This window comes from Danio rerio, chromosome 24, assembly GCF_049306965.1.
Source record: "Danio rerio strain Tuebingen ecotype United States chromosome 24, GRCz12tu, whole genome shotgun sequence".
Taxonomy (NCBI): Eukaryota; Metazoa; Chordata; class Actinopteri; order Cypriniformes; family Danionidae; genus Danio; species Danio rerio.
Window position 1 is genome coordinate 36122521 of NC_133199.1, and position 21751 is coordinate 36144271.

Consider the following 21751-nt stretch of genomic DNA (forward strand, 5'->3'; position numbering starts at 1 on the left):
ACTTTTCCAAATGATCAACTAGAAGTTATTATTTTTTGCTCTTACAACTGGGATAACAACAAGACTTTTGTTAGGTAGTGTGTAAAATGTAAATGTAAAATGTGTAAGAAATAAGCATTTATTTATTACATTTTTGTGGGATGCTGGGGTTAAACCCCTACTCTTTTTAAAGGACATCCTGGGATTTTTAACGACCACAGAGAGTCGGGACCTTGGTTAAACGTCTCATCCGAAAGATGGCACTCACTGAGCAGTATAGCGTCCCCGTCACTATACTGGGGCATTAGGACCCACACAGACTGCAGGCTAAGCGTCCCCTGTTGGCCTTACTAACACCACTTTCGGCAGCAACCTAGCTTTCCCATGTGTTCTCCCATCCAATAACGTTCATGTCTGATGACTCGGCTGTCGATGCTTTGCGATCCACTCTGAAGATCTCTCGCATGCTCCCATACAGAATGTAACCCTAAACCATGATTTTTCTTCACCAAACTTGACAGATTTCTCTGAGAATTTTGGATCCAAGCGGGTTCCAATAGGTCTTCTGCCATATGATTCATCAGAAAAATCTACCTTCTGCCACTTTTCCAAATGATCAACTAGAAGTTGTTATTTGTTGCTCTTACAACTGGGATAACGACAAGACTTTTGTTAGGTAGTGTGTAAAATGTAAATGTAAAATGTGTAAGAAATAAGCATTTATTTATTACATTTTTGTGGGATGCTGGGGTTAAACCCCTACTCTTTTTAAAGGACATCCTGGGATTTTTAACGACCACAGAGAGTCGGGACCTCGGTTAAACGTCTCATCCGAAAGATGGCACTCACTGAGCAGTATAGCGTCCCCGTCACTATACTGGGGCATTAGGACCCACACAGACTGCAGGCTGAGCGCCCCCTGTTGGCCTTACTTACACCACTTTCGGCAGCAACCTAGCTTTCCCATGTGTTCTCCCATCCAATAACGTTTATGTCTGATGACTCGGCTGTCGATGCTTTGCGATCCACTCTGAAGATCTCTCGCATGCTCCCATACAGAATGTAACCCCAAACCATGATTTTTCCTTCACCAAACTTGACTGATTTCTCTGAGAATCTTGGATCCATGCGAGTTTCAATAGGTCTTCTGCCATATGATTCATCAGAAAAATCGACCTTCTGCCACTTTTCCAAATGATCAACTAGAAGTTATTATTTGTTGCTCTTACAACTGGGATAACGACAAGACTTTTGTTAGGTAGTGTGTAAAATGTAAATGTAAAATGTGTAAGAAATAAGCATTTATTTATTACATTTTTGTGGGATGCTGGGGTTAAACCCCTACTCTTTTTAAAGGACATCCTGGGATTTTTAACGACCACAGAGAGTCGGGACCTCGGTTAAACGTCTCATCCGAAAGATGGCACTCACTGAGCAGTATAGCGTCCCCGTCACTATACTGGGGCATAAGGACACACAGAGACTGCAGGTTGAGCGCCCCCTGTTGGCCTTATAAACACCACTTTCGGCAGCAACCTAGCTTTCCCATGTGTTCTCCCATCCAAAAATGTTCATGTCTGATGACTCAGCTGTCGATGCTTTGCGATCCACTCTGGAGATCTCTAGCATGTTCCAATATAGAATGTAAACCCAAACCATGATTTTTCTTCACCAAACTTGACTGATTTCACTGAGAATCTTGGATCCATGCGAGTTTCAATAGGTCTTCTGCCATATGATTCATCAGAAAAATCGACCTTCTGCCACTTTTCCAAATGATCAACTAGAAGTTATTATTTTTTGCTCTTACAACTGGGATAACAACAAGACTTTTGTTAGGTAGTGTGTAAAATGTAAATGTAAAATGTGTAAGAAATAAGCATTTATTTATTACATTTTTGTGGGATGCTGGGGTTAAACCCCTACTCTTTTTAAAGGACATCCTGGGATTTTTAACGACCACAGAGAGTCGGGACCTCGGTTAAACGTCTCATCCGAAAGATGGCACTCACTGAGCAGTATAGCGTCCCCGTCACTATACTGGGGCATTAGGACCCACACAGACTGCAGGCTGAGCGCCCCCTGTTGGCCTTACTTACACCACTTTCGGCAGCAACCTAGCTTTCCCATGTGTTCTCCCATCCAATAACGTTTATGTCTGATGACTCGGCTGTCGATGCTTTGCGATCCACTCTGAAGATCTCTCGCATGCTCCCATACAGAATGTAACCCCAAACCATGATTTTTCCTTCACCAAACTTGACTGATTTCTCTGAGAATCTTGGATCCATGCGAGTTTCAATAGGTCTTCTGCCATATGATTCATCAGAAAAATCGACCTTCTGCCACTTTTCCAAATGATCAACTAGAAGTTATTATTTGTTGCTCTTACAACTGGGATAACGACAAGACTTTTGTTAGGTAGTGTGTAAAATGTAAATGTAAAATGTGTAAGAAATAAGCATTTATTTATTACATTTTTGTGGGATGCTGGGGTTAAACCCCTACTCTTTTTAAAGGACATCCTGGGATTTTTAACGACCACAGAGAGTCGGGACCTCGGTTAAACGTCTCATCCGAAAGATGGCACTCACTGAGCAGTATAGCGTCCCCGTCACTATACTGGGGCATAAGGACACACAGAGACTGCAGGTTGAGCGCCCCCTGTTGGCCTTATAAACACCACTTTCGGCAGCAACCTAGCTTTCCCATGTGTTCTCCCATCCAAAAATGTTCATGTCTGATGACTCAGCTGTCGATGCTTTGCGATCCACTCTGGAGATCTCTAGCATGTTCCAATATAGAATGTAAACCCAAACCATGATTTTTCTTCACCAAACTTGACTGATTTCACTGAGAATCTTGGATCCATGCGAGTTTCAATAGGTCTTCTGCCATATGATTCATCAGAAAAATCGACCTTCTGCCACTTTTCCAAATGATCAACTAGAAGTTATTATTTTTTGCTCTTACAACTGGGATAACAACAAGACTTTTGTTAGGTAGTGTGTAAAATGTAAATGTAAAATGTGTAAGAAATAAGCATTTATTTATTACATTTTTGTGGGATGCTGGGGTTAAACCCCTACTCTTTTTAAAGGACATCCTGGGATTTTTAACGACCACAGAGAGTCGGGACCTTGGTTAAACGTCTCATCCGAAAGATGGCACTCACTGAGCAGTATAGCGTCCCCGTCACTATACTGGGGCATTAGGACCCACACAGACTGCAGGCTAAGCGTCCCCTGTTGGCCTTACTAACACCACTTTCGGCAGCAACCTAGCTTTCCCATGTGTTCTCCCATCCAATAACGTTCATGTCTGATGACTCGGCTGTCGATGCTTTGCGATCCACTCTGAAGATCTCTCGCATGCTCCCATACAGAATGTAACCCTAAACCATGATTTTTCTTCACCAAACTTGACAGATTTCTCTGAGAATTTTGGATCCAAGCGGGTTCCAATAGGTCTTCTGCCATATGATTCATCAGAAAAATCTACCTTCTGCCACTTTTCCAAATGATCAACTAGAAGTTGTTATTTGTTGCTCTTACAACTGGGATAACGACAAGACTTTTGTTAGGTAGTGTGTAAAATGTAAATGTAAAATGTGTAAGAAATAAGCATTTATTTATTACATTTTTGTGGGATGCTGGGGTTAAACCCCTACTCTTTTTAAAGGACATCCTGGGATTTTTAACGACCACAGAGAGTCGGGACCTCGGTTAAACGTCTCATCCGAAAGATGGCACTCACTGAGCAGTATAGCGTCCCCGTCACTATACTGGGGCATTAGGACCCACACAGACTGCAGGCTGAGCGCCCCCTGTTGGCCTTACTTACACCACTTTCGGCAGCAACCTAGCTTTCCCATGTGTTCTCCCATCCAATAACGTTTATGTCTGATGACTCGGCTGTCGATGCTTTGCGATCCACTCTGAAGATCTCTCGCATGCTCCCATACAGAATGTAACCCCAAACCATGATTTTTCCTTCACCAAACTTGACTGATTTCTCTGAGAATCTTGGATCCATGCGAGTTTCAATAGGTCTTCTGCCATATGATTCATCAGAAAAATCGACCTTCTGCCACTTTTCCAAATGATCAACTAGAAGTTATTATTTGTTGCTCTTACAACTGGGATAACGACAAGACTTTTGTTAGGTAGTGTGTAAAATGTAAATGTAAAATGTGTAAGAAATAAGCATTTATTTATTACATTTTTGTGGGATGCTGGGGTTAAACCCCTACTCTTTTTAAAGGACATCCTGGGATTTTTAACGACCACAGAGAGTCGGGACCTCGGTTAAACGTCTCATCCGAAAGATGGCACTCACTGAGCAGTATAGCGTCCCCTTCACTATACTGGGGCATTAGGACCCACACAGACTGCAGGCTGAGCGCCCCCTGTTGGCCTTACTAACACCACTTTCGGCAGCAACCTAGCTTTCCCATGTGTTCTCCCATCCAATAATGTTCATGTCTGATGACTCGGCTGTCGATGCTTTGCGATCCACTCTGAAGATCTCTCGCATGCTCCCATACAGAATGTAACCCCAAACCATGATTTTTTTCTTCACCAAACTTGACAGATTTCTCGGAGAATTTTGGATCCATGCGGGTTCCAATAGGTCTTCTGCCGTATGATTCATCAGAAAAATCGACCTTCTGCCACTTTTTCAAATGATCAACTAGAAGTTATTATTTGATGCTCTTACAACTGGGATAACGACAAGACTTTTGTTAGGTAGTGTGTAAAATGTAAATGTAAAATGTGTAGGAAATATGCATTTATTTATTACATTTTTGTACATATAAACAGTACAAACAAATATGTTATTTTGGATGCAGTTAATCAAGAATAATCATTTGACGGCACTAAATTCATTATGTTTTCTGATTCATTTACACAAACAAATCAGAAAGCACAATAAATCTAGTGCTGTCAATAAAATATAATGCAATGCGACTAACCAAAGCTATGGGAAGTTACAGCAATAAAAAAATGTGCACCAAAAAAAGTACTGTAAAGAATGCAGAAAGACAAAGCAGAAGGCACATCCCTGCCACACGACAAATCATTTCTGCTCAACACAAAGAAACCACATAGCTAAACTTCTATCAGCAGCACAAACACACAATCGCTACACTCATCGCAGTATAAAACACTATCTGTGCTGACAGGCTCAACGGAAATCCATGCAGCACTTAAATGAGAGTAAATGACAATAATGAAGACGGATGGTGAACGGGCCGAGCGACTCATAACTGATCTCTCCCCTGACGCCCCCCTATTATTAACAGGACTATTACAGGACACCGGACTGCTTTACCAGTGCTCCTGTAGCCGGGTTTGTGTGTGTACTGTCTTGCTAGATAAGATCAGCTGCGAGATAAATGTTTTATGAATCATTCATTGTGGGCTGAGGGTTATCCGGCTCTCGGTGTGCAGGACGGCTGTGCTGAGTTTGGGTTGTTAACATGGCCTTTTATTGATAAACTCTAGCAGGAGTTCCTGTCTGTGAGTCCAAACTAATGAGGAGTGATGGAGCTGCTCTCAACCTTTAAAACCTCCACAACCCGCAGATGAAGAACAAAAACACACACACACACACACACACACACACACACACACACACACACACACACACACACACACACACACACACACACACTCACACACTCACACACTCACACACTCACACACTCACACACTCACACACTCACACACTCACACTCACTCACTCACTCACACACACTTACTCACACACACACTCACACACACACTCACAGACTAAACTATTACCAGTAGTCACACTAGTTACATTACTTTTTCCAATTTTACAATAGTGTGGAGACAATGTTAAAATTTAATATTAAAAATATTACTTATAATAATTAGTGGCAGGAATAAATTAATCACGATAAATCAAATGCCAAAAAAAAGATTTGCTTGACATCATTTAAAGGGCACTTAGTTTACCTCTTCCTTATGATTTAATATTAATATTATGGTTCTTCTGAGTGTGCATATTAGGTTCAGTTCAAAATACAGTTCAGATTTGTTTATTATAATGTGTTCAAAAGTGTTAATTTGGGGCTGTGTACACAGCGTGCTGTTTTAGGTGTGTGTTGCTTTACATGGAAATTAGTTTCAACTTCCCGGCCAACTTAACAAGGGGGCGGAGCCAAGAGCTCCCCCGCTCTGTGTTTGGCAACAGACAGACAGACAGACAGAGAGAAGCAAGATAAGTGAGAGGACCAGCATTCAGGCATACATGTACGACTCGGACACGGAGTACAAAATCATGTGTGTCTTTGTTTAGTTTTACAGCCAACTGTGTGCTAGTTCAAAGTGCAGAGCTTGTACACCGAGACTAATATACCCACACACACTGAATTAACTTTGACTGAGGAACCGGATGACCTGCTTAGAGCCGCGGCAAGGCACATCAGACACGCACATTCGCATGTTATTTAAAATGAAACTATTCAGATGGTGCTCTGCGGCGCGGCAGAATTTTGAAGTGTCCCGAATCATGGCTAGGTGCCGCAAACAGTCGCCGACTTGAAGCGCCGGTGTGTGTACCCTGATAGAAACCTCTGTTTAAACGTCTAAAATGAATGACGCTGTGTGGTGCGACGCTGCTCGTCACCAGGCGGCGCTTCTGGTGTGCGACCTGCAGGTAAGTTCGTTATTTTATTTCCAATGGAGAGACGCACACGTGAGGCAACGTGCTCGCACTTTCCAGCTGCACCAACAAACACCCAAGTTACAAACAATAATTCCGATTGGAGCGATCGTGATGAATGGTGATCTTGTGTTGAGCCCAATGAGCCTTACATCTAAAAATAGAGCAAGGGTGTTCCTTTAGTGACATCGCTTTGACTCACACGCTGAAAATTGCGGACGTAAAACAACAAACTGAGGATATGGTGATGCGTGCCTGTGAATCATTATTGGTGGGTGGGGAGACCGCACTCCTACATCAAGTTGAGATCGCTCTGAAAACCGCTCCAATTAGTCCAGTTTTAATGTTGTTAAATTAAAAAAAAAAAAGGACTGTGTGTGTTTAGATCACACCAATATGACAGCCTATACACTATACCTACAGACAAGCCTGTCCAAACAGCTTGAAAAGTAGATTTTTCACCATAGGTGCCCTTTAAGCTATATTTGTTTTTGATTGCCTACAAAACAAACCATCATTACACAGTAACTTGCCTAATTACCCTAACCTGCCTGGTTAACCTAATTAAAATAGTTAAGCCTTTAGATGTCTTGAAAATATATATAGTAAAATATTATTTACTGATCTAATGGCAAAGATAAAATATATCAGTTATTAGAAATGAGTTAATAAAACTATTATGTTTAAAAATGTTTAAAAAATCTTATCTCAGAGATTGGGAAAAAATAAATAAATAGGGGTTAATAATTCTGACTTCAACTGTATGTGCGTGTATCACATGTAGATAATAAATATAACGCACACACACACACACGCGCACGCATGCACATGCACGCACGCACGCACGCACGCACACGCACAAGCACACGCAAAAGCACACGCGCACACACACACACACACACGCACACACACACACAAATAAAACATTGTAAATTTTGATTTCAAGCAGAAGTTAATGTTTAGACTACACTCATAGAGAAAATGAATGGAGATTTTAACTTCCAGCACCCGACTGTTGTGCTCCATTATGTCCGGTTGATGAAGAGGCCTGAGAGCGGACACCTGCGACTCTTTTGCTTTACACTGCATGACTATAAGGCTATATGGGAAACCTGGTGTCTGATTTTTTGCAGCAGAGATCGGCCTAAGGAAGCAGCAATGCATGAATATAATTAGAGAGAATATGGAAAGCAAAGAGTCTGTCTGTGGAAGTAAGCACGCTGAATAAAGCTCACTGTGTTGCTGTCCAGAACCTAATTTACAGCACACATTACCAGACACTTTACACATTAAATAAAAATCCTTGTTAGCTCGCCATTAAGTCATTCGATGTCAGCGATTTGAAAGTGAATAACAACTTGAATGTTGGTCTGTTTCCTTTACTTGAAATATGTTTTTTTTTAATGCTCCTGGTCACTGTATTCTTACAGAAAGATATGTGAACTATTCACAAATTCTGAACATTCTAATAATGCACATTTTCATGCACATTCCCTAAAAACTCTAATCTAATCTAAGCTGAACTTTAAGGCTATGCTCAAGAAATCAGACAATAAAAACAAAACAAAACAGAAAAAAACTATGAAAAATGTATTGGCAAAAATGCAGAAGACAGTCCCATAGAGCCTCAAAGCCACAATAATGTGACGCGAGTAACGTGACAATCATTTTGAACATAACATTTGAATCTTTGATGCAACATCCATACTGAGTAACGCTGTGGGTCGAAAAGAGCAAGAGAGGCAGAACAGCCAGGCAGCGGCATCATTATCGCAAATTAGGCTAAAGTTACTTACTTCCTAACAGATGAAAATCTGCCCCTATCCATGAGACTCCAGGATAACCGGCCGCCTTAGCCGGGACGTCCTGTATATTTATTAACTTGTCCAGTACATGACCTCCCTTTCCCTATTTTTGACATTATTATTATTATTTTTTTTTTAAATAACTGTCTGATGAATGCTTTAATGGTAAGCGGAGACCTCAGCCGTCAGATGTCACTTCACAGCAAAAGGTGCTAATCCTGTCACGTCAGTGTTTTTGAGGCTGTTTGGTCACTTCATTAATTTTATTCTGATCGGATAAAAATCTGATCGCTCAAACCACTTCAGAATGTGATCTGGGATGCATTCCAGATGAAACTGGACAGGTCTAATCATTTTTTAGACAAAATTAATATAAATAAAATAGATTATGATCACAAAATCTGACCTGCACCTGAAACACCTGTATGTGCGCTTTTACAGCCACAATTCTATTAAAAACATGTTTACTAAAGCATAAAACATGTTTTAACTTTTTAGGCCTGTAGCCAGGGGGGTTCGGAAGACCCACCCTTACCTGACAAAGGTCCAGAATTTTTCCCATACATGAGCTTATTTGTCCTATTTTGACTGCTATGCCATCAGAAATAATGAAAATAATCCATCGAAAAAGGCTTTAAGACCAAACAGAGTCCTCTGTCGTCTGTTGCTTCGGTGATATATTTAAAATCTGACGTAAGAGAAGTCTTCTTTCACTATTGTATTGTTTTTAAACAGTGAAAACATTTTACAGGGAACTTTATTCTAAATCTTAGACCTTATTTCTGAAATAAAAATGAGCAATAAAAAATTGTGAAGCACTAGAAGCAGAACATATTAAATTAATATAAATATATTTTACTATTGTTGATATCCAGGAATTTTCAAATGTACTAAATGTAATAATGAAGAAACTATTATTATTGTATTATTATTATTATTATTATTATTATTACTATTATTATTATTCATCATTGGTCAATATTATTACCCCCTTTAAAGCAATGATTTTTTTCTTATTGTCTACAGAACAAACCATTATTGTAGATGACTTGCCTAATTACACTAACTTGCCTAATTAACCTAGTTAAGCCTTTAAAAGTCCCTTTAAGATGAACACTAGCATCTTGAAAAACATCTAGTAAAAAATTCTGTACTGTCATCATGTCAAAGACAAAAATAAATCTGTTATTAGAAATAAGTTATTACATTTAGAAATGTGTTGAATTTTTTTTTCCATTAAACAGAAATTGAGGGGAAAAAATAATAAAAAAAAAAAAAAAAAAAAAAATTAGCCACTAAATTAAACAGTCACGAATTGCTGTGAGATTGGGTTGTAATAGCAAATATCTATATCATACATTACAGAATTTCCTCCATAAGATAAAAAAAAAACAACCTCTGACCCCAGCAATCACAGAAAGAAGGAGCTCTGTATCTCTTGATCCAAAACACACAGGCATCCTAAAGATAATCTGTGACCTTTCCATCCCGCTGACTCTATACAGCCTTGCATGTCTGTGCTGCTGGGAAGTTAATTGTGGCTGTTTTTTTTTTTTTTTTAGTCAGCCCTGGACAGCTGTGAAGAAATCTCAGCGCTTGTACCGCGGGTCAACAAGCGTTTAGAGTTAGCGATGAATAAAAGATGGCGGGAAGGCGGCTTTACGATATGTTAATGCATTATGAGCACGAAGAGTCTCCCCAATGCTGTCAGTCAGATATAAGATCCTTCTGTCAGGTTAACAAGCCGGCCCATGAAATATGCATGACAGGTTACCCTCCTTCCTCCTCCTCCTCCTCCTCAGCGGTTCATGCTACGACCAAACCTACTGACAGAAGAGCAGAAATGGAGAGGAGGGTAAGGACTCACTGTCAGCTGCTTTAATTCCAGACATCGGCTCCGTTTCCAGATAAATGACGAGAATATTCGACAAAACGTCAGCAGTCATGAAACAACGTGACTCATGATCTTAACGCCATCAAATGAATGGGCGTAACAGAAGTTCAACATAATATACTAAGATGAAGGGGCGGGTTTGGAATGAAGGGTTGTGTGTTGTAAAACTGCATGGGCATATAGCAAAGGAGTTGATCTCATTTAAATTAAATTAAGTGTGATGAAGTTTGCCATAAATGTGTACATTCACATGTATATACATGTATTCAAATAAGCCAGTAATTCTTAATGTAAGCCAATGTAATGTTAATTGATGACAATTAGATTTTAATATATTATATTATATTATATTATATTATATTATATTATATTATATTATATTATATTATATTATATACAAAAGTTCGGTCTGATTCTTGAATCTGATTGGCTGACAGCTGTGCAATATTCTGCGATAACAGCACTCGTTTCGCCTCTTCATCCTTCACCCTTGTGTATTACTCCGCCCACATACAGCAGCAAGCAGAGGATTCTCTACAGTTTGACAAATATTGTTGCTGTTGGACAACATAATGTACTTTTGAGGCTTTGTTAGTCATGAATGTAGTTGTTTAGATTGCAGCGATGCAGTTTATTTATAAGGACAGTGCCTATTTTAAAATATTTATCAACTTATCAATATTATCAACTGATCAATTTATCAATCAGCATCATTTCAAACTACAGCTGATCAAATCATTATTAAACAGGTAAATCACTTTTTAAGGCGATCTCTCTCTTATTTGTACGTTGTAGTGCTGTATTTATAACATAGTAATATTGTGATCTCCTGATTGCAACAAAGAAATACTGGGAGATATCTTTGTAGACGAATGGCATTTCATGCCATTCAGCCATATAATCTTAAAATATGAACAAAAATCACCTGTTTTGTCATCACTTTAGACATTACGTTGGAGAATCAGTCAAATACTAGTTTTAAAGTGACGTTGGTGAAGTAGCAATGGTTTCTGCTGTTCTGACGTAAACTGCAGATGAGAAAAAATGGCGGAAGAAAGTAGTTCCTCGTATAAAAGGGTTTTTAGACTCTCCTTGTTTGATTTTCTTTTTTATATGCACGATTATGCTGTCGAACTGTTGTATCAAGGCCATATCACACTCGTACCAGTGTGATATGGCTGTATATCGTCACTGGTGAAACACTAAAGCATGCCTCCCACCAGTGCCAATATAAAGTCACATCGCACAGCTATAAGTGTGATATTGCTCAAATATTATGTTATATTATATTATATTATATTATATTATATTATATTATATTATATTATATTATATTATATTATATTATCTACATATACACACTATATAGGTAATAGACTAGATACCTTAAAAGTTAACAATAATTAACAAGTACTCAGAATGCAACAACCTGTTTAATTCATTTTTAAATTTTGATTACATTTTACATGCACACATACAAACATATATGTGTGTAGTTAGTGTTTTATATTACTATTTTATCATTGTTTAATTTTGTTGTGAAATATAAGATATTAAATGATTAAAAATTAAATAAACACATCATGAGTATATTTCCTCAGTGTTTATTTTATAAAAACGATAATAATAATAATAATAATAACAATAATCATCATCATCATAATAATAATAATAATAATACAGAACTTATTACAATTTTTTTCAAATAGTGGAATGAATAATTAAATAAACTGTTAAAATTATTATTATTATTACTATTATTATATTAAAAATATACAAATGTAAACGTAATGTATCTTAAACGTATCGTAAACGTATCTTTCTCAATGATTATTTTATATGATGATGATAATAATAATAATAATAATTTTAAAAAATTCAAATTGCGGAATGAGTAATTAAATAAAAAGTTAAAATATTATTATTATTATTATTATTATTATTATATGAAAAATAAACATATCTTAAACATATCTTTTCTCAATGTTATTTTTATGCAACAATACAAATATGAAGAATTTTCTATTTATTTGATTTTTATTAGATTTTTTGCTTAATTAATAGTTGAATGAATAAATAAATATTTAAAATAAATAAAACAATTAATAATAAAATAATAATATAAAAAATTAAAACTATAAATAATAATAATAATAATAATAATATAACAATAAATAACAACAACAATAATAATAATAATAATATTAATAATAATAATAAAATTCTATATAATAATAATAATTATAATAATAAAAATAATGATAATGATAATACTAATAATAGTAATAGCAATAACAATATTGAAATTATTATTAAAAATAAAAACAGTAAATGCTACTAATAATACAATAAATAATAATAATAATAATAATAATAATTGACTATAATAATAAGTAAAGTTGTATTTAGAACATGACATACATAGGGTTAATATCGAGTTCCACATTGATGCAAAGTCATTTGAAATGCAAAAAAGGAGTGTAAACGAGAGTGTGCAATTGCATAAACACAAATACTGGTCAATACTGGGGAAAAAAGCAATAGTATTGGTCAATAAGTTATAGACATATTCTGTTGATCCACTTAAAACAGATGAAGCATGACTGAACATAAAGGTTTGTCCTGCCAATTAAAGTGAAAGCAGCCTGGAAGTGTCTGTCTTCTGCTGGTTTAATGCACTGGTATTTGGAGATGCTGGATCAGTGGTCCTAAATGAGAAAATGTCCATCAGGAGTGAAGACTGGATGAGGTGAGGAATGGTGAAAGAGAGAGGGAGAGGTGCGAGTCTTGTGATTTCTTAGCTGAAGGACATTTAGGCAGGTGAGAATGAAACTGTTGAACTGCGGACACGCACCTACTGAGAATTACACACCGTTAACACTTGTCTAATGTGAGACAACCTGCTGGTCTCTCCAGAGCTCATTCACAGACACATAAACAAACTCACGCATCTCTGCTTTGACGCTACTGCTGAAAACAAAAGATGACCGACAACTTCAGTTCAGAAATAGTCAAAACACTCACACACCACCACACAAAACCATTTCAGAATGCCAATAAACAACAGTAAGGGTGAGCTTTGAAACCAACATGATGACAGAACTTACCACATTTACTTTTTTTTTACTGTATTTTTCTGGCTTAATGGTAAATTTAGCAATTATTTAGACAGTTGTTTCCCTAATGGTTAAATGAGAGATGCATTGATTAAAGATGGAACGCAATTCATTGGTGAGGAAACATTAGAGAACAAATAATTTCACATTACAATAAGCATAAACCCCTTATTTAGACATTTTTAGAACATGACTGATGCTATAGTTACCAATGGTACTATACATAAATAATAAGCTAACATTTAATTAACAAAAATCCAACAGACAAATGAAACGAGGTGATATGTCAAAAAAAAAGATGAACTGCACTTTTGCTAAAAATATATACATATATATGTATATATTGTGGTGAAAAAATGCATCTACTTGATAACTAGCCCAATGCAGGGTAGCCTAGAGTGCAATCTGCTGTTAAAAACTAGCTTGAAACTAGCCTAGAGCGCGTTTTGCTGTGAAAATCTAGCCTGAAACTAGCCTAGAGCATGTTTTGTTGATAAAATCTAGCCTGGAACTAGCCTTGAGCACATTTTGTTGTTAAAAACCAGCCTGAAACTAGCCAGGAGCATGTTTAGTTGTTAAAAACTAGCCTGAAACTAGCCTAGAGCACGTTTTGTTGTTAAAAACTAGCCTAAAACTAGCCTAGATCATGTTTTGTTGTTAAAAACCAGCCTGAAACTAGCCTAGATCATGTTTTGTTGTTAAAAATCAGCCTGAAACTAGCCTAGAGCATGTTTTGTTGTTAAAACCCAGCCTAAAACTAGCCTAGAGCATGTTTTGTTGTTAAAAAGTAGCCTTAAACTAGCCTAGAGCATGTTTTGTAGTTAAAAACTAGCCTTAAACTAGCCTAGAGCATGTTTTGTTGTTTAAAACTAGCCTTAAACTAGCCTAGAGTGTTTTGCTGTTAAAAACTAGCCTAGATTACCATCTGCTGTTAAAAAAAAATAGCCTAAAACTAGGATAGAGCTGCATCTGCTGTTAAAAAACTAGCCTAAGGGGCCAATCACACCGAACACGCTTTATGCGTTGAGAAGCAAATCTTTTGAATGGTTTACTAATGGCCGCGAGTGTTTTGCTCACTGCTTATGCACCCTGCACGCCTCACGCTTTGAACTGTCTGCAGCGCCTCGAATCTTTGCCCTTGCGCGCCGTGCTCTCTCAGTTGAAAAAAAGCCAACTCTGAGCCGAAAAAAGAGCATTACGTCACTCGCATCTTTTTTGGAACATAAAGACGTTTTCGGTGTGATTTGCTGTTTTTCTATTAAAAACTAGATCACCATCTGCTGTTAAAACAACCAGTATAAAACTAGGATAGAGCTGCATCTGCTGGTAAAACCTTGCCTACAACTAGCATAAAGCGACATCTGCTGTTAAAAACTAGCCTAGAGCAAAATCTGCTGTTAAAAACTAGCCTAAAACTAGAGTGGTATCTGGTGTTAAAAACTAGCATAGAGCGACATCTGCTGTTAAAAACTAGACCAAAAACTAGCCTAGATCACCATCTACTGTTAAAGCAAGTAGCCTAAAACTAGGATAGAGCTGCATCGGTGGTTACAACCTAGCCTACAACTAAAGCGACGACTGCTGTTAAAAAGTAGCCAAGAGTGTTTTTTGCTGTGAACTAGCCTAGATCACCATCTGCTGTTAAAAACAAGCCTTAAATAGCCTTGAACACCATCTGCTGTTAAAAATTAACCTAGATCACTATCTGCTGTTAAGAACTAGCCTAAAACTAGCATAAAGTGGCATCTGCTGTTAAAAACTTGCCTAGATCACCATCTGCTGTTAAAAACAAGCCTAAAACTAGCATAGAGCGGCATCTGCTGTTAAAAACTAGCATAGAGTGCCATCTGCTGTTGAAAAACTAGCCTGAAACTAGTATAGAGGGGCATCTGCTGTAAAAAAAAAAAACTAGCCTGAAACTAGCATAGAGGGGCATCTGCTGTTGAAAAACTAGCCTGAAACTAGTATAGAGGGGCATCTGCTGTTAAAAACTAGCCTGAAACTAGCATAGAGGGGCATCTGCTGTTAAAAACTAGCCTGAAACTAGCATAGAGGGCCATCTGCTGTGAAAAACTAGCCTGAAACTAGCATAAAGGGGCATCTGCTGTTAAAAACTAGCCTGAAACTAGCATAAAGGGGCATCTGCTGTTAAAAACTAGCCTGAAACTAGCATAGAGGGCCATCTGCTGTTAAAAACTAGCCTGAAACTAGCATAAAGGGGCATCTGCTGTTAAAAACTAGCCTGAAACTAGCATAGAGGGGCATCTGCTGTTAAAAACTAGCCTGAAACTAGCATAGAGGGGCATCTGCTGTTAAAAACTAGCCTACATCACCATCTGCTGTTAAAAACTAGCCTAGAACTAGCATAGAGTAGTATCTGTTGTTAAAATTTTGCACAGAGCAGCACCTGCGGTTAAAAACTAGCATAGAGCTCAGAATCGATTCAAGAAAAAAATAGCGCTGCATTTTGAAAATCTCAGAATCGATTTCTCCAACTATTTTCAGGCAAATAATATGGCTAGATTTGTACAGAAATATTAGCAGTTTCTTAAATGTTTGCCATTTTTTACTTTAAAATACGTGCTTTACGACAATAAAACATTCTTTTATTGCAAGAAAATCCTTCTTTCTTAATTTGACCAAGCAAAACCTCCCAGTTTGCTTTTCAACAAGCAATCGCATTTAGCAAAAAAATAGGTGTTCATAGAGATCTCCATCCAAAAACTTGAGGACCAATTCCAACTAAATATCCAAACAAGCGCAAAAAGACAAGTACAGAAAGATAAATGGTGGTCAGAACTGCTTAGACTCTGATATCGCACTCAAAAATCAAACGTACGCGGCAGTTTTGATGAGTGCTTGACACAAAATGGATGACAGCTCCAAACGCCATTGATTCCCTCAGAAAATTCCCATTTATCAAACGTAAATCTGCAATGTCAGCTCTCAACCTTCAAACCTCGCAGACTTTTAATTCAATACAAAACAGCGTGCAGGAAGTGAACTATTGAGTTTTGCCAAAACACAAGCGCATTACAACGGATGATACGCAGTCAACGTATCGAAACTATTCAAAACATTTCAAGCGGCAGTATCTGATTATTACACACACACACACACACACTCGGTCACGGTGTCAGCACACACTGAGACGCGCGGTGGTTTTGACTGTGCCTGTAGGGGAAGATCAGTTCCGGTAAGTGGGTTACGACGCTCCTCTCCAGACAGCAGCACAGCGAGCAGCTAAATGATCAAACAGAGGGGGATTTGCCTCTCCTGTTCAGGGGGATTGGGAAGTGGAACAGGGCCATGAAACATATACTACAATTAGACTGGAAATATGCTTCCTCAGGTCAAAAAGATTACGTCAGGGTTTTGTTAGGCTTGAGCCATACTGGTTTAGTCAGATATCATTTAACATTTCATAATATTTAATTGTATATTAGAGCAACATTTACATTGTGTTATTAACAAACATAATAACAAACTGATTTGTTTTGAATATATTTGATGTTTTATATATTGTATATGTTAAGCAATTGTATGTAGCGTATAAAGTAACATGTTACTGTATTCTAATAGAATTTTTGTGAAAAGTAGTAATGTAATTAATTACATTTCAAATTTGTGTAATTTGAATACAGTTACTAAAGTCTGTGTAATTGCGTTACTTACGTTACTAATAGATTTTAGAAGAAAAGAATGCTTCTTTAAAATCAGGTTTTCAGCTGCAATGTCAAGTAATGAGCAAGCGCTTTTGAAGTGCTGGAGAACGCAAGCTGAAAAAGCAGCTGACGGTTGCTTCTTCAAGTGGAAATACAGACAGTACTTTGATTTGAATGAGCGTAAAAACAAAAATATTGCTGTGAAATGCAGTTAATGTCCAGTTCATAAAGAACTTTCGACTGCTTTTAACTTACCAGCAACTTTTATCAAGAACTTGAACAGAAAGAATTCTATGACAATCTGTTTGTAAGTGTGATGTCGTGGGAAGCGAATTCCAGGTCCAAGTGCTATATTAAACTGTATGTGGAGACTCATCAAATGGTAATAATAAACATTTAGAAAGCAATGTAATCCTTTCGAAAAAAGAAAAAAAAACATATATATATATATATATATATATATATATATATATATATATATATATATATATATATATATATATACATATACATACATATATATATATATATATATATATATATATATATATATATATATATATATATATATATATATATATAATTTATTTATTTTATTTTTTTTTAATAATCTTTGCCATGAAGAAAATAATATTTGACTAGATACATTTCAAGACACTTCTATACAGCTTAAAGTGACATTTAAAGGATTAACTAGGTTAATTGGGTTAACTAGGCAGGTTAGGGTAATTAGGCAAGTTATTGTACAATTATGGTTTGTTCTGTAGACTATTGAAAAAAATAAAGCTTAAAGAGGCTAATAATTTTGACCTTTAAATAGTTTTTAAAAAATTTAAAACTGCTTTTATTCTAGCCGAAATAAAACAAATTAGACTTTCTCCAGATGAAAAAATATTATCAGACATACTGTGAAAACTTTTTTGCTCTGTTAAACATCATTTGGGAAATATTTAAAAAAAGAAGAAAAAATCTAAGTGGGGATAATAATTCTGACTTCAACTGTATATTTAATTCATATATGTTTATTCTATATAGTATATAAAATAATAAACATGATTAAAATTACAATAAATACTATTTAAATAGTGTGTGTTACTGTACGTTGAATAATTTCTGTGTTGCAATGAGAACCAAGATAGCAGCAATGATATGAAAACACATTTTAAAAAGTAATGGAAAGATCTGAAAATGCCACAACTAGCATGCTTTACACTCATTGTCCTTTTATTTAATTTGTGTTTTTTTAAGGTTCTTCTAAAGTCATGATAGGTAAAAGGCACACACTTTGGTCTGATTTTGACACCCAATGCAAAAAGTCACTTTATTTCACACAAGTGCAAACAAATGACTTTCCACTGAACATCTAATAGTATATAAGGGGAATGAGAGTGATAACGAAAGACAGAGAGCGATGAGACTTTTAGGGTAACGCCTCCAGCCCTGATTTTAATTAGTTTGATTGTGCATTAAATCATCAGATCCTGAAATAATAAGAGAACCGCACCTTTCCTCTCTTTCATCATCATCCTAAGGGTTGTTCCAGAAAAATATGTGCCACAATAAAACTGGCCTGTATAGATGGACTAAATTTATACCTCATATTCAGCAAGACATTTCTCTTAGTAAAATACCTAGCGGGAATGGCTCTTTATGTGCCTGTGATCTGATCTGAGTTTCATGACTAACATTGTGCTTTACAGAAATGCCAATATATAGGCAAATATCCGAATGATTCATGAGTTTTTTTTACCTGCAGGTTCCCACTCTTTTTTTAAATATTTTTTTCCAGGACATTCATTCATTCATTTTCTTGTCGGCTTAGTCCCTTTATTAATCCGGGGTCGCCACAGCGGAATGAACCGCCAACTTATCCAGCAAGTTTTTTACGCAGCGGATGCCACTCCTGCCGTAACCAATCTTTGGGAAACATCCACACACACATTCACACACTACGGACAATTTAGCTTACCCAATTCACCTGTACCGCATGTCTTTGGACTGTGGGGGAAACCGGAGCACCAGGAGGAAACCCACGCGAAGGCATGGAGAACATGCAAACTCCACACAGAAACACCAACTGAGCCGAGGTTCGAACCAGCGACCTTCTTGATGTGAGGCGACAGAACTACCTACTGCACCACTGCCTTGCCCAAAACCCACGCGAAGGCAGGGAGAACATGCAAACTCCACACAGAAACGCCAACTGAGAAGAGGTTCGAACCAGCGACCTTCTTACTGGGAGGGGACAGCACTACCTACAGCAGTTTTAATGAGCGAGTCATTTGACTCATTCTTTCAAAAGATGAACTAAAAACATCTGGGACATTGAATCACTTGTTTAAATGACTCATTCAAAAACATTCATTCATGAGATTCATGAGATGAGAGAAAGAAATTATAGGACTATTTAAAAAATAATATTAAACTAAATCCAACAATAGGTGCCAGTAAATTGCAGCTTTAATGAGTGAGTCATTTGAGTCATTCTTTTAAAATATGCATTCCAAAAAACTGCGACAATGAATTACTTTTTTAAATGATTCATTCAAAAATGCAGATTCATTCACCAACAAAACTAAATTGTACATAAGAACCTTAGAAACGTTCTGCTCTGGGTTTGTTTGGTGAAAAGGTGCAAAGTATCGATATTTTGTGTGATAATGACGAACATTTTTCGGTCAGTAATTTTTCACGGACAAATGGAAAACTTGACAGTGTCTAGGTCACCAGTACTAGAGATTAAACCTTCAACCTTTATATGAATAAGTACAATCCCTAAACACTGAGCTACTGTATTGTCTGTGTAACTCCGATTCACAGCACATGCTCCTGGACGTTTAAACTCAGCGAAGAGGAATGGAGAGATTCACTTACTACTTGTAGGTCTCGGAGCGGATGTACTCAAAGACATGAGAAATGCCCAGCTGGAACTGGTCTGCGATGGGAGTCACCCAGGAGTTATTCTCAGCCTTAAACACTTGCTTGGGTCCCGTCAGGTCCAAATTACCTACAGGCACAGAGTGAGAGAGAGAGAGAGAGAGAGAGATTTAAATAATCATTTTAATTTAAAAAAGTGTAAGTGGTAGGGGAGGTCAGATCAGACAAGAAGGTGAAGACATGAGCAATAAGACGATTCAAAGAATTAAGTTAATATAAGTAGCATTGAAATGGCATGAGAGAAAATTTGGAAAAGAAAGAGCAGACAAAAGAAAAAGAAAAGAAACCAGAGAAGCAACCTGATAAGGGTTAATAAGATGAGATAAACAAAACAAGATGGCAATATGAGACATGAAGAGATTAAATTAGATGAAATTGCAAAAAAAAAAGAAAAAGATCCGAGATCAACCAAAGTATTGATGAGAGAACAAAGGTTGAGATGTAATGAAAAAAGAGAAAAAACCTAACAAAACAAGAAAGAAATAAAAAGTCCTAAACTAATAAACTAATTAACAAAGAATATGAGAAGATAACATTTAAGATTAAATGTACAACAAAATAAGGCATGAGATGAGAGAAAGTCATGAGATAAAGGCGATGATAGGTGAAGAGACAAAACAAGAAACGAGAAGAGACAAGTGGACAAAAGAGAAAATGAGACAAGATGGGATGAGGTGAGACATTAATAAACAAGAAGAGACAAAAGGAACTGAGACAAGGAGACAAAAAGAGAAATGAAGAGAACATATGAGATGAAAAACAAGAAGCCAAATAATAAACCAAGAAAAAATTTTGAAGAGTTATAAGTATACAAAATGAGATGACAAGATGAGAAAAGATGAGATGAGACAAAACGACAAAAAGACATGAAATCAAAATATGACAAAACAAGTAATTAAACGATGAGATGAAAAACAAGGACACAAATTGAGAAAAGAGGAGACAAGGATGAGAGACAAAGAAACAAAACAAAAACAAAGAAAAAAATGAGATGAGTCAAAAGGAGACAAAATGAGAAATTAGGAGCAAAGACGAGTGAATAGTTGAGAAATGAATAGACAAAATAAAATAAAACACAAAGAGACAAAACAAGAAATTAAAAAAATAGATGGAAAAACAAGAAGACAAAATGAGAAACATTGCCACAATGAGATGAGTCACAAGGAGACAAAATGAGAAATGAAGACACAAAATAAGGCAACCCACAAGTAGACAAAATAAGAATCAATGAACCAAAACAAGACCCCACAAGATGAAACAATGAACAAAACAAAAAAATGGTGACATAACAAGAAAAGACAAGGAGTCAAAATGAGAAAAGGCACGATGACGAAACAAGGAAGTCAGGACGTTACCATACAAGGTGCTAAAGTACAATATAAAAACACTCGCCTTGTATAGAGACGAGATGAGATGGAGAAAGAAAAGAAACAAGAGACAAAAAAAGAGACAAAAAAAAAGAACAGACAGAAAAGAATAAAGACAGGTAGAGCCCAAATGAGACAAGAGACTAGACAAATGGAGAAAATAGGAAAAGTCTAGTGATAGCCTAGTGGTTAGCGCGCCGACATATGGTGCAATAGCACGTCAGGTCGTCGCAAGTTCGAATCCCGACTCGGCGACATTTCCCTACCCCCCCTATCTCTCTCCCACTTCGCTTCC

The 21751-nt window shown here is 36.9% G+C and overlaps 1 protein-coding gene across 4 annotated transcripts in view; it reads right to left on the reverse strand.

Annotated features, from left to right (window-relative positions):
* rsu1 (Ras suppressor protein 1) overlaps positions 1-21751 on the reverse strand; it is an 83735-nt gene that overhangs the window by 19278 nt on the left and 42706 nt on the right. For all 4 annotated transcript variants that reach the window (XR_012399496.1, XR_012399495.1, XM_021470373.3 and 1 more), the window contains exon 8: positions 20027-20159. Coding sequence is in view for 2 of the 4 variants with exons in the window: in XM_021470373.3 (XP_021326048.1) it covers positions 20027-20159 (133 nt within the window). In the remaining 2 variants the exon portion in view is untranslated. The remainder of the gene's footprint in view (positions 1-20026; positions 20160-21751) is intronic.